The sequence below is a fragment of the Rattus norvegicus genome, chromosome 6 (assembly GCF_036323735.1).
Source record: "Rattus norvegicus strain BN/NHsdMcwi chromosome 6, GRCr8, whole genome shotgun sequence".
Classification (NCBI taxonomy): domain Eukaryota; kingdom Metazoa; phylum Chordata; class Mammalia; order Rodentia; family Muridae; genus Rattus; species Rattus norvegicus.
The window spans coordinates 13881348-13894432 of record NC_086024.1 but is presented as its reverse complement, the minus strand read 5'-3'; the positions used below and the strand labels follow the sequence as shown (position 1 = coordinate 13894432).

At 46.7% G+C, this 13085-nt stretch overlaps 1 protein-coding gene across 2 annotated transcripts in view; it reads left to right on the top strand.

The window, feature by feature from the left end:
- The window catches only part of Prkce (protein kinase C, epsilon), a 486882-nt gene that overhangs the window by 310499 nt on the left and 163298 nt on the right, over positions 1-13085 (top strand). For both annotated transcript variants that reach the window (NM_017171.2, XM_039111827.2), the window contains exons 6-7: positions 1283-1412; positions 12805-12947. In NM_017171.2, coding sequence (NP_058867.2) covers positions 1283-1412; positions 12805-12947 — 273 coding nt within the window. The remainder of the gene's footprint in view (positions 1-1282; positions 1413-12804; positions 12948-13085) is intronic.

Here is a 13085-nt window from a genome sequence, read left to right as displayed (position 1 = left end):
TTAGGAGTCAGAAAGGGACATGTATGGTTGACCCATATGACACTTGTTTGCCATAAATCTAAGGTGGGAGGGCACGGTTATTCTCAAAAATCCTGGAAAATGTGTACTCTGACAGGACCCTAATGAATGGCCCATGGATGAGAGAGATATCAGCATTCTGGCTCCATGGGAGGACTGACCATTTCTGGGAGCTTGCTAACGGGACACCTAGGCACGGGTTCACATCCACACCCCGATCAGTGTCTGTACCTAGCTGTCATTGTTCCCGACTCCTCCAAGGCGGGGCCTTTCCATGCCACATTCAGCTGGTGATCCCAGGCACCCTACACACCCTCCCTGGTTCCTAAGGTCAGAAGTGCATCTTTCTTCCCAGGCTTTCCTGCTCTGCCTGAGGAGGGCTGGTCCATGTGACTACCTCACCGGGTGGACAAGTAGCTCTAGAGAGAAGTAGAGAGTAGTCTGAGAAGACTCGGGAAGGTGAACTGTGCTGACTGGGGGCTCCCGGCTCTGTAGAACTCTTCGTGTCCCCTTCGCTTCTCTTCCATTAGTTTGCTGACCTCACCTGCCTGTGACATCAGGTGGGGCAGAGAGACTATCCTTACACTCCAGATGAGAAATCTTGAGGTCCTGGGGAACCAGGAAACCCAGAGCCAAGCTGCTGCCCAGACACCGAGTTTCTGTTCACTCTCCTCTCTGTCTATTCTGTCTCCTTTCCATTAATGAGCAGGTAGCAGCAGAGTGGATTAGAACCCTGGGCTTTGAAATCGGACATATGGGGACACAGAACTGTCTTCGCATCTCTTTGCATGTTTCCGAATCCCACAGTGCTTTGCTTCCTTGTCTGTGATGTTGAGGAACCAGTAGCCCTACCCACTATGTAGTAGTAGTGCCTTGTGCCTTAACTCAGTGTCCTGTGGCCACCCCTCTGTTAGCCATCTTCATCTTCCAACTGTGCTGTGGACATGTGCTACTTCATGGGATCTCGGGTTTCATCTTAAGTTGCTGGAAGCTTCTCTTTCCCAGACTAGACCTCTGCGCGCAGCACAGTGCTGATAGCACCGAGTGACGTCTTGGAGTGTATGTGGGAAGCAGTCTTGTCTTTCTGTGAATTAGGATGACTTCAGAAGTGAAAGCTGGGCCAGAGGAGAGGCTCCCTTTGGGGGCCTGCAATGGCTTGTGTCTTCAGAAAATGGCGTTCTCTAAGAACCCATGCAGGAACCCAGGGGGCGATGAGCTCCCTGAAGGAGCTGAGTGCTGACGGTGTGTCTCCCTGTCCCCGCAGGTGGGCTCCCAACGCTTCAGCGTCAACATGCCCCACAAGTTCGGGATCCACAACTACAAGGTCCCCACGTTCTGTGACCACTGTGGCTCCCTGCTCTGGGGCCTCTTGCGGCAGGGCCTGCAGTGTAAAGGTGAGTCTCCCCTGATCCCTCAGCCCGATATCCGTGTCTCCTCCCTTTATTTCTTCCTTTTGCAAAAAACATTCTGTCCTTGTAGTATTTCTCTCTAAAGTAGGTCCCAGAGTTGGCTAGAGCATCGGCCACGTACCCTTGATAAGCCATTGTCTCCTGACTGTCTGCCTGTTAAGACCTCTCTTGGAAGAAAGTGGCCAGGAGTGTGAAGGAACTGTGACAAGGAAGACCTAGTTGTACCTTATAAAGTGGTGGCAACCTGAGAAAAACAAAATGGAAGATTTAAAGAAAAGAGGCACTGGACTGGAAGGGAGGGCATAGTTTTTGAAGACTAATGAAGGAATAGGTATAAATTGGTGGCTTTCCTTCTCCAGCCTTTGCTCAGAGCTGACTCTTGGAGAAAGTCACACTAGGGCATTGTCACCTGTGGTGTTTTACTGGTCCTCCGTGGGCTGTACATGGAAGGCCACATCCCCATGGCAGAAACTGAGATTAGGAAATGAGTAACGTGTACACATCCTATAGCTTAGTAACTGAAAAAGAGCCCCCGCCCCTGCTGTGCCACCTCCAAACTGTCTGTTCTAATGAGTGGAGCCTCAGTGACAGCACAGCAGCGTGACATGTGGAAACATACTCAAGGAGTCCGAATAAAGGGCCTCGTCGTGCACATCATCCACTGTGCCCACAGTGTTAGCCAACGGTGAGCAAAGTAAGATGGTTACATGCAGAGCATTTTTAAATTAGGTTTTATTTTCTGTCCTGACTGTATGAATAAATAGTAACCACCTTTTAATAAATGCAGTATAAGGAAATAAACAGAATATGGACACACTGGTCACTGAAGGAATTTTGCTAAGACATTGTGGACATTGTGAACCATGGTTGCTGTGAAAAAAAAAACAGGAGGAGAGTAACAATGTATCAAAGAGGATGGATTCAGGGTCTAGAGTGACCAAACCGCTATGACAATAACAGCACAGTCTGTGGAAGGGGAGCTGTGGGAGGGAGGCCAGGGCTGAGGACAAAATGATAAATTTGACATGGGGATGGGTTAGTTAACTTGATTGGTTATCCCTGGGACATGGAGCCATCTTGCTGCTGGCCATTCTTGTTGGCTTAGCATTTCCAATGATCAGTAGAAGTAGCTATAGAAAAGATGTCACCCTCTTGCTAAGGACCTCGGGTGTGAGGAGAGGAGAGTCACAGATGGACCTTTTAGGGCCCAGGATGGTTGATTCTAGCATAAGCTGCAAAGGCCACAGGAAGGAAGGACCTCATGGGCATACCAGAGGGAAGCAGCAAAGATTGGCAGGAAACACGCACACCCCGCGCACTGTGGAGACCAGGGAGAATGAAAATGAACAGTGAATATGCCCTAAAAATGTAATTCAAGACGGGTGATGGTGCATGCCTTTAATCCCAGAACTCAGGAGGCAGAAGCAGGCGATCTCTGTAAGTTCAAAGCCAGCCTTGGTCTACAGAGTGAGTTCCAGGATAACCAGGGCTACACAGAGAAACCCTGCCTCATACACACACACACACACACACACACACACACACACACACACACACACACAGAGTGAGAGAGAGAGATAACTAACTCTTGGCTACCATAGGAGGGAAATGTTGGAAATGTTTCAGAGTCTTTTAGACAGCCAGGAGGGAGATGCTAACGAAGGAGAGATAGCCAAAAGAGAGGGGAGACTTAGTGTAGCCACTGACCTATGTGGGGTCCCCATGGAGCTCTGCCCTGCTCTCCTGCTCAGAGGCTTCACCAGGTTTTACCACTGCTGGTGTGCAGTCCTGGCTAGAGCTCAGCTCCCCTGTTACCTACAGCCCACGGGAAACTCTGTGAGCGCAGCACTGCTGCCAGTCCTACTGGGAGCAGGTTCTAGTGTTCAGGAAGACGGGTTTCTCAAGAACTTGAGTCTAAACAGATGGACCTGTGACGTTGTGCTGGCCACGGGCACGCTGCACCGATAGCTTGAAATTATCTGAACCACATACAAGCATCGTACATTCACTCTCTCAGGATCTGCCCCTTTGTCAGTCGGGGTGTTGTTGGGAGAGGACAGTTGTATCTTGCATCACTTAGTGGCAGAGATTTGGTTAAGAAATGTGATTAAGATGCCATGTTGCTCTTGTACAAACCTCATTGAACATGCTATACTGACAGACTGCGGTGCCTGTGATGCCCCAGTGACGTCATCTTCTAGGACCATCGTTGTCTACATTTTATGTGGTCAGACAGTGACAGGAATGTTGCTCTGTGCTATGTAACTTTGCTTCTGTTGAATGATGGGGACGCAAAACTTGAAATAACGGGCGTACAGCCTGGAGTCTGTCAGGGCCTGGCCCCTGGCCTTTGGAATGGCCTTCCCTGCCCTTCCTACAGAAGGACCAGGCATACACAGTTACTGAGCAGTTGAGCTCCTCAAGCAAGGCCAGGAAAATACTGGCTCGAAGCAGACAGACAGACAGACAGACAGACAGACAGACAGACAGACAGACAGACTCATCCCTTTCTTTGCCTGCGCTTCTAGGCTAAGCACAGTCTGAGGCACTTGGTACAGGCTCTTGCTCTGTAGAACGTAACGGCCACCATGCACAGCCTAGAAATGGGCTTCTGGAGTCCAGGTTACCACTGCTGTGTAACTGACGGAGCGCCACTCACCCATAGGCCTTCAAATCCTCTCATTACCCACGCACATATCAGTCCAGCCACCCCGAGTCAGAAGATACCAAGAGACAGTTTAGGAAGAAGCCAGAGCTCCTTCACAGGCTGCAGTCTGGCCTGCACGGCTCTGCCGGGCCCTGTGCTTCATCAGGCCTGTCAAGGGTCCTCTGATGGTGCTACTGCCCTGCCCTGAGGCAAGAGGAATGTGTGCTCTGGGGATGACTACCTGGAGGGTCTTCCCTGGCCCCGGACTCTCTGACAGCCATCTTAGTAACTCCCGTGGTCCCAGGCTCACGGTGCCTGCAGGAGGTGATAAGCATTAGCAGAATTGTTGAGAAGCTGTGGTTTGAAGACTGCAGGCTATGGGTTGGCAGAGCCCCTCATGGTCCGGGTTTGGTTACTGCATAGTAGGGGGACTGCATGCAGGTCACCATCTGCCCTTCTGCCTTCTGGATGTAATAGAAAGTTAATGCAGCCACACAAGTCAGAGGGCGGCTACTCAGAGCCCACAGAGAGACAGGTCACCCCTCCTCTTCTTCCTCCTCCTCTTCCTCCTCCTCCTCTTCTTCCTCTACCTCCTCCTCCTCCTCCTCTTCCTCTTCTTCTTCCTCCTCCTCTTCCTCTTCCTCTTCCTCCTCTTCTTCCTCCTCCTCCTCCTTCTTCACCTCCATCTTTCTGAGACAAGGCCTCAGTAGTAGCTCAGTCTAGCTTGTAATTTGACATCCTCCTGCCACAGCTTCTGAGGATTAGGATTATAGGCAAGTGCCACGTCTACCTCTGCTTCCCTTTTATACAAAGGTACTTTGGATGTTTGAGAACGTAAAAGGACTTTCACTCTCATCAGTTCCAAAATCCAGACTTCCGTTACTTTTAAACCACTAGACCCCATGTCACACCTTTTTTTTTTCATTTTTGTTTTTAGAATCAAATGTGTGCCAGTAATATAAAGACGCATCCTCCCTGTGAGCCAGTCAAGCCAGACTTAAGAGAAAATGTGCGGCTATAAAGTGGTGCACTTTCTGGTGTCTTCACACTTCTACCCGAGATGTAACTGCTATTAAAACACTTGCTTTAGGTCTTCCCAAGCCTCTCTGTGCGTGCTATGTGTGTGCACCGGCAAGGGCCAGCTCACCCAACACAAAGCATTCTTACGGCCCACGCAGGCCCAGTTACCTCTTCAGCTGTGGCTCTGCCGACACCCTCGGAAGGTCGGCTTGCTCTAAAATGGTCTTTGTAAGCGTTTCCCTCTTACTGTGAGCCTAGACTTAATATCAGCATAGGAAAGATGAACATAGAAACACACACACACACACACACACACACACACACACACACACACACACACCTATTATAAAGCATAGTACAGAACATGCAGGTCCCTGTGCCCAGATCCCAGGCTGGTCTGGCATGGCCATGCTGCTGCAGCCCCACCTGATGCAGCCCCTCCTGATGCAGCCCCACCTGATGCAGCCCCACCTGCACATAGCCGGTGCTCAGCTCACCAGGAATGCAAGCTACATGGCAGAACAACCCTGTCTCTTTAAAGCAAGTGAGAGCCCCAAGGCAAAGTGACTTGTTTCTTTTGGGCATGTTTTCATCTCTAAGAAGCCAGTGCAGATGGACTGTTATCCGACGGTTCACGGCTATGCGTGGGGTGCAGTTTGGGGCTGACCGCATTATTTGGTATCCCCTCATAGTCCCAAGTGTGTGTGTGTGTGTGTGTGTGTGTGTGTGTGTGTGTGTGTGTGTGTGTGTGTGTTTAAAGGCAATGTCTTCTTTAAAACCACCAGTTTGCTAACCTTCCAACCCAACCATCCTTGGAAAGGACAGGTCTGATATATCAACACCAGAGGGCGCCATCGGTTAAACTGAAGAACTAGTTACTCTTGGGCAGCGGTGTTGGGCAGGCAGGACTGGAGAAGTGAGTGTTGCTGATTTGCTAATGGGGGGCGGGCAAGCAGAGACAAAATATTCTGGACTATGTATGTGTTCTGCCTGAGGATGCTCAGACCTTCCTAGTGATACACAGACCCAGAGGGCTACAGTAGAGTTTTCTTGTTTGTCTTTGTAACTGAGAAAACTCTCCCACATATCCCCACAGTGCCTTCATCCTAGGACATCCATTTAGCTGGGACCTCTCTACTGTGCCCACTCCAGGCCATCGATCACACTCTCGGGGCAAGCAGGAGGCCCCGCCCCACCGGCTTGGTTTGATACAAACACTTTCTTAACTACTCTATTGACTTTGGAGTTTAGGGAAGTTTGGGTCTCACAGCAAAGCTGAGCAGAAGAGTAGAGAGTTCCCCTGTCCTACACATGCATGGGCCCACCATGAGTGCTCCACACTAGATCCACTGGTGAGCACTGGAGGACCTGCGCCAACACACTGTCATCATGTGAAGTCCACAGTTTACACTGAGGCTTACGGTGGGCATCAGAAGATCTGTGAGACTGGGCAGTTCTAGAGTGACATCATGCATCCAGCACTGTGGCATAGGAGACAGGAGGACACCACTGCCCTAAGGGTCCGCTGTGCCAAATGACTATAAATACAACTGCTGAAAACATCCACAGGCAGGTTTTCGGTGTAGATGTAAAGTTTCAACCGATTTTTGGTTTAAGGAGTACCAGATGTATACTTGCCGTATTATATGATAAAGAGAACTTTTTCAGGGCTGAGGGGCAACTGAGTTAGTTGTCTAATAGCTAAATATGGCTATGCCATTCTTCCCCCACCCTTGAACTAGCAACGAATGAGGATTTTATACCTCATATCTTGACCAGTATTGGATGTTGTCAGTGTTTCAGATTTTGTCCATTTTAATAGAATGATGTAGCGGTGTCAAATTCTCTCTCTCTCCCTCTCTCCCTCTCCCTCTCTCTCTCTCTCTCTCTCTCTCTCTCTCTCTCTCTCCCTCTCTCTCTTCCTCCCTCTCTCTCTCTCTCTCTCCCTCTCTCTCTCTCTCTCTCTCTCTCTCTCTCTCTCTCTCTCTCTCTCTCTGTGTGTGTGTGTGTGTGTGTGTGTGTGTGTGTGTGTGTGTGCATGCACATGTGGACATGAAAACAGGCCTTTGGGGATCCTCTTTTATTGCTTGCCACCCATAGTTTTACTAGGCTGCTGGGGACTTGAACTCAGGTCTGCATGGTTGCAGAGGAAGTGTTCGTACCCACTAAGCTATCTCCCCATCTCCTCTGTGCTGGCTGGTTTTATGTCAACTTGGTACAACCCAGAGTCATCAGAGAAAAGGGATCCTCAAATCAGAAAATGTCTTCATCAGATCATACGAGCCCGGAGGGCATTTTTCTTAATTAGTGATTGATGTGGAAGGGCCCGACTCATTGTAGATGAGGCCACCAATGAGCTGGTAGTGCTGGGTTCTGTAAGAAAGCTAAGCAAGCCACGATGAGCAAGCCAGGAAGCAGCATTCCTCCATGGCTTTCGCACCAGCTCCTGCCTCCAGGATCTTGTCCTGACTTCCTTTGGTGATGAACTGTGATGTGGAAGTGTTAAGCCCTTTCCTCCCCAACTTGCTTTGGTCATGGTGGTTTATCACAGCAATAGAAACCCTAACCAGGAATTAATTGAGTTAATCTAATTGAATTAAATCCCATTGATGCATAACAAACACAATATCCTTATATATTTGCCATCTGAGTATCTTTGGTGATGTTTCTGCCCACATGTTTTGTCTATTTTTAATTGAGTTATTGGATTTTGGGTGTGGTCTAATTTGGATACTAGGCTTTAATAAAGGATATATTTTGCAAATACATTTCTACACTCTGTGGCCGGTCATCTTTATGCTGTCTTTTGTAGAGCAGAGGCCTTCCTTTTATTGAAGTCTTGCTTAGTTATTAGTATTGTCTCTCTGTCTTTCTGCTAGATCATGTCTTTGATGACATATCTAAAACGGTAAGTTCATATCCAAGGTCATCCAAATCTCCCGTGTTATTTTCTGGGAGCTCCATAGTTTTGTATTTGGTCTACGATCCATTTTGAGCTCACTTTTCTGTCTGAGCTGAGGGTCTTGTTTGCTGGTTTTGTTGTTGTATGTGGATGTCCGCTGTGCCCACACAACTTGTAGAAAGGATTGCATTTACCTCTTTACATTAGCTTTGTTCCCTGGTAAATATTGGATAACTGCGTTTTCATGGGCCCCATTCTGGGCTCTATGTTCTGCTCCAATGACCACTTCTTCTTTAACTGATTCTGTGCTGTCCTTACTGTAGCTGTACAGTAAGTCTTAGAATTCAAGTCTGACCTCTGACTTTACTCTTCCCCATTACCAGGCTGACTATGGGCTTCTAGCCTTTCAGGAATCAGTTTGTTGGAACTGCCTCAAGTTTATAACTCAAGTTCAGAAAAGCTAAGGTTATGACAGCTTCAAGCTGTTTTTATCTTAGTTACTACTTTTCTATTGCTGTGATAAGACAACACGATCAGGGCAACTGATAAAAGAAAACATTTAGTTAGGCTGGTGGAGTGATGCCATTGTAGACGGAACGGTTGATAGATCACGATTTTATCTTCAAAGAGGAAACAGGGAGAACACTAGGCATGTCTTTTGAAACCTCGAAGCCCACCCACCATGACACCATTTATCCTTCCCTAACAGTTCTAACTAGGGACCAGGTATTCAAGCATATGAGCGAGCGAGCCTATAGGATCCCTTCTCATTCATGCCATCGATGCTTTCAATCCATAATCGTGGGATGAAACTCCAGACATTTAATTCTTTAGGGTTTTAAAATCATAATTTCATAGTTTTTCTCATATGAACCTTGTATGTATTTTGCTAGATTTTTATTTATTTCATTTAGGAGTGCTCATTTAAGCAACAATGGTTTTAGTTTTAAAATCCCTTTATTTACGGCTGGTGTATAGGGAATTGAGTGACTTTCTATTAACCCTATATCCTGAACCTTATTATAGCCAAGTATTGGCTCTAGGGGAGTTTTCTCTGTGACCCTCCTATTCCTGTACCCTCCCTCTCTTTCCTGCGCCTTCTTCCTCTTCTCCTCCCCTCCCCTTTTCTCTCTCCTTTAATCTCTACTCTTTAACATTTTCTACAGACAAGTTTGCATCTGTAGACAGGGACCCTTCGGCTTCCTCTCTGTGTGGTGCCCTCTGGTTCTTGTGTTTGCCCTGCTCTCTAGGTTCCCATCTCCAGACTAATGCTGGCGAGCCTTAGTGAGACGTCTTGTTCCAAATGTTGAATCTGCATTCCACACCTGTAATAATTCCACAAGATCATGGCATTTAATACTCTCTTAGGTTTAAATCATTGTTAGATTAATTTTGCTATAGTTTTGTTAAGGGTTATTGTCAATTTTTACATTTTTGCTTTGAGTGTCTGCATCTAAGGTGCGAGGTCCTGGCTTGTAGCTTTCCATTGTCTTTTCTCCTTGGGATGGTGGGGATTCGTGATGAGTTAGGAAGTTTCTCCTCTGCCTCTGTTTCCCAAAAGACACATCAGAGAATTGGTTTTTCTTCCTTAAAAGTCGGTAACCTTGACCAGTGAATCCATTTGGACCCAGTGCTTTTTCAGAAAGGGATTATTGACTAAACTTTACTAGCAGAAGAGCTATTCTTACTGACCTTTTCTTCTTCCTGCATGCACTTTGACAGATGTTTAATTCTGATATTTATCATTTCAAATATATTAAGGATTTGTAGAGACTTGGAGATGTAGCTCAGTGACAGAGCACTTGTCTATGATTCAGAAGGCCCAACAACAATTGTATTCCCTCCCTCCCTCTCTCTCTCTCTCTCTCTCTCTCTCTCTCTCTCTCTCTCTCCTGGATGAAAGGCTCATTGATCTTTTGAAAAAACAGCTTTTTCTCACTTGACTTTGCATTCATAATTTAATTGATTTTGATGCGATTTTTATTTTATTTTATCCTTATCCTGGGTTTAATTTGTACCTTTCTCTAGTTTCTTAAGCTAAAGCTTAGATGACAAGTTTTAGGACCTTTTCTTTCTAATATATACACATTTTTGTGCTATGAAGTTTCCTCTAAGTACTGCTTTGGCCACATCTCATCAACTTTGGTAAGCTATAATTGATAAACATCGGTCAGTTTCCCCTTGGGAGTCTTCCTTTTTCTTCCTTGTTAGTTGGTAGTGTGTTGCTTGAGATTCTCCAGTTACCTTTCTGTTACTGACTTCTAGTTCCACTCCACTGTGATCTACAACCAGACATGGTATAAATACTATACAGTTTTTTGGGATAAAATTTAAAAGTATAGCTTTCACAATCCAACAAAGTGAACTCTGGTGATTTGGAGCTCATGCTCAGAACAATACTGCCCCGATTCCAGCCTGGCATCTGCTTCTTGGCACTGTGTTTTCTTGGTGGCTTTACTCCCTTAGAATTTCAGCTTCTGTGTAAGTCAGTGACCTCTCTCCTTCCTCCATAGCAGCATAGAATCCATTTGCTCTGCTCTAATGACACATGTTCTCTCAGGTTGACAGCTTGGTTGTTAGCGTAGCCACCAAAGGCTGATCCATCTCTCTGGCCCGCTTTCCTGTTCTTAACATTGTAGTTTGTTGTAATCCTCACCCTTTTTCTGAACCTTATCCCTCCACCCATTATGGGAAATTTCCAGGTAGAAGCCCCGGTCGTTGTGGTACAGCCATTTTGGGCTCTTGATGTGGTAGTATGGAGAGAGGTGTTTTAGTGGGAGCAGGGTAGGTAGCTTGGTGATGCTCCCAACTTCATGGCCCCAATAGTCTGGAGCATTTGCTACCATGTCAACACCAGCCTTAGACCCACTGTAGGCATGGCCTAACTCTAGTTCTAAAGACTGCCAACCATCTGGACATGCTGTACCGTTCCTGACTTCACTGGCCTAGCACCCAGCATGCATACAGTCCCAGAGCTGGAGTCCAGCAGTTGCTGTCTCTATAGCAATTGCTTGTCTGATGGTCTGTTGCAGGCTAGGGTGGAAAGTCAGAACAGTTCTGAAACAATTTGATTTAAGGCATTTTATGGTTCAGCGTGGGGTGTATACAAAGGAACATTTCTGTGTGCTTGAAGACAGTGTGTGTCTTTCTGCTGGGTGAAAGTCAGTGGACTCAGTTCAGGTTATTGAACTGAGTTATATCAGTCAGTTATATCAGGTGATTGATAGAGTTGCAGCATTTAACTGTGGCCTTGAGGATTTTCTGTCCTCAAGCCTGTTCCTGTCTGGTAAAGGAGGATTGAAGTCTCTGGATCTAATAGTGAGGCCATCCATTTTTTTTCATTTTTTTTTAACCAGATACACTTTTGGCGTCTCCTGCTAGGTGTATACACCAGGGGTTTCATCTATTTGGTGAACTGGCTTGTTTATCACTATGCACTGCCCCTCCCTTAATACAATGGCTTTCCTTGGTCTAAAACTATCTGTATCCAGTTAATATTGTGGGACAAAGAAGCAGATTCGCTCTAAAACCCTAATGGAGTGGCAGGAGATATGACAAAGAGCTCCCATGGGCACTGGGAACTGCAAATAGCCCTGCTTTTCTTCCTGGCTTTTACCTGTGACAGAGTTATAAATTAGGCACAATGAGAGGTTGATAACAGTAACTAGCAATAGAACAGGACTCTTGTAACGGTGGAGCTGTCACGTGCCGGCATCACATCATAGCAGTGTGGGGGCATCATTTAGTAAAACAATCACCGTCATCATACCCATGTGACGGTTTGGATTGTAAACATCATCCAATGGCCCTTGTGTCAGAGGCTTGGGCCACAGTTTGCTTTGGAAAGTAGTGGTAACCTTGAGGTGGCAGGTCTCCTTAAACTGACCCCCCATCGCCCCATCCAAGATGGAACCCAGGGCTCGATGTACGAGTACGTAGGCCAGTATTCCACCATTGAGCTGTACCCTCAGAGCCTCTTAAAGCTTATTAGCTATAATCCCAGTCTAATCGTTCCAATATCCTTGCGATATCAGTGTCTAGATCCATTATGCCATCTCCTCAAACTATTTTGTATGTTTTGTATTTTCCATGATAACTAGATATGATATACAAGAGACTGGCATCAAGTGCTCTATGGTATGGTGTCTTATAGGTAGCTTGTGCCTAAGGAGTGTAAACCCCAGCTCCCAGCCTCAGGCAAAATGGGGTGATTAGAGTGGTCTGGACTTAATGTTTCCCCAGGTTTCATTAGGATCTGATAAAACCCAGGAATAAAGCTCAAACAAGATGTTTCTTCTCAGGGCAGGCCTGTGTAGGACAAGCAGAAGCGCTCTGGCCTATTTCGGGACTGTTTGTTTCCCTCTGGCCCTGTTGGAAGCTGGCTGAGTGTCTCCTGTGATTACCAAGGAGCTCCCTGTGTCATGTGACCCACAGCAGAGTGGTGGGCAGACCACATATGTGGCATGCACCCATTTGTGCCTAGAATCAAGCCTAGGTCGGTGAAAATAACTTGGTTGTTACAGAGGCAGTGTCCCATTGCCCTAAGGGAAATGTAATGTACCACCTGCTTGCTCTTCATGTATGCAGGAAAAGCGTCAGGGAGAAACAACCAGAAACATCTTCTGGACATTTTCTGCAAAATGGCTGCTGGGTTGCTGTAGGTCTCTGTAATGGAATACGCCGTAGTTTTATCTATTTTTATATTTCTTTACTTTCCAACCTCTTTTGAATGAGCACTGACTTCTGTAATTTGGTAAAGATCATGTTTGGCCTGAGCATGGATGTTTATTCCCCGTGTTCCCTTACAGTCTGCAAAATGAATGTTCACCGTCGATGCGAGACCAACGTGGCTCCCAATTGTGGGGTGGACGCCAGAGGAATTGCCAAGGTGCTGGCCGATCTTGGCGTTACTCCAGACAAAATCACCAACAGTGGCCAGAGAAGGAAAAAGGTAAGGACCCCTGGGTAGTTTCGCTGGAACCCTCTCCAGGCCTGCTTCTGAGTATTTTCACGCAGGGATATAAGATTCCTGGCATTGACACCTTACTCAAAATATCCTGTGTTTGTAGAAAGAGGCCAGATAACACGA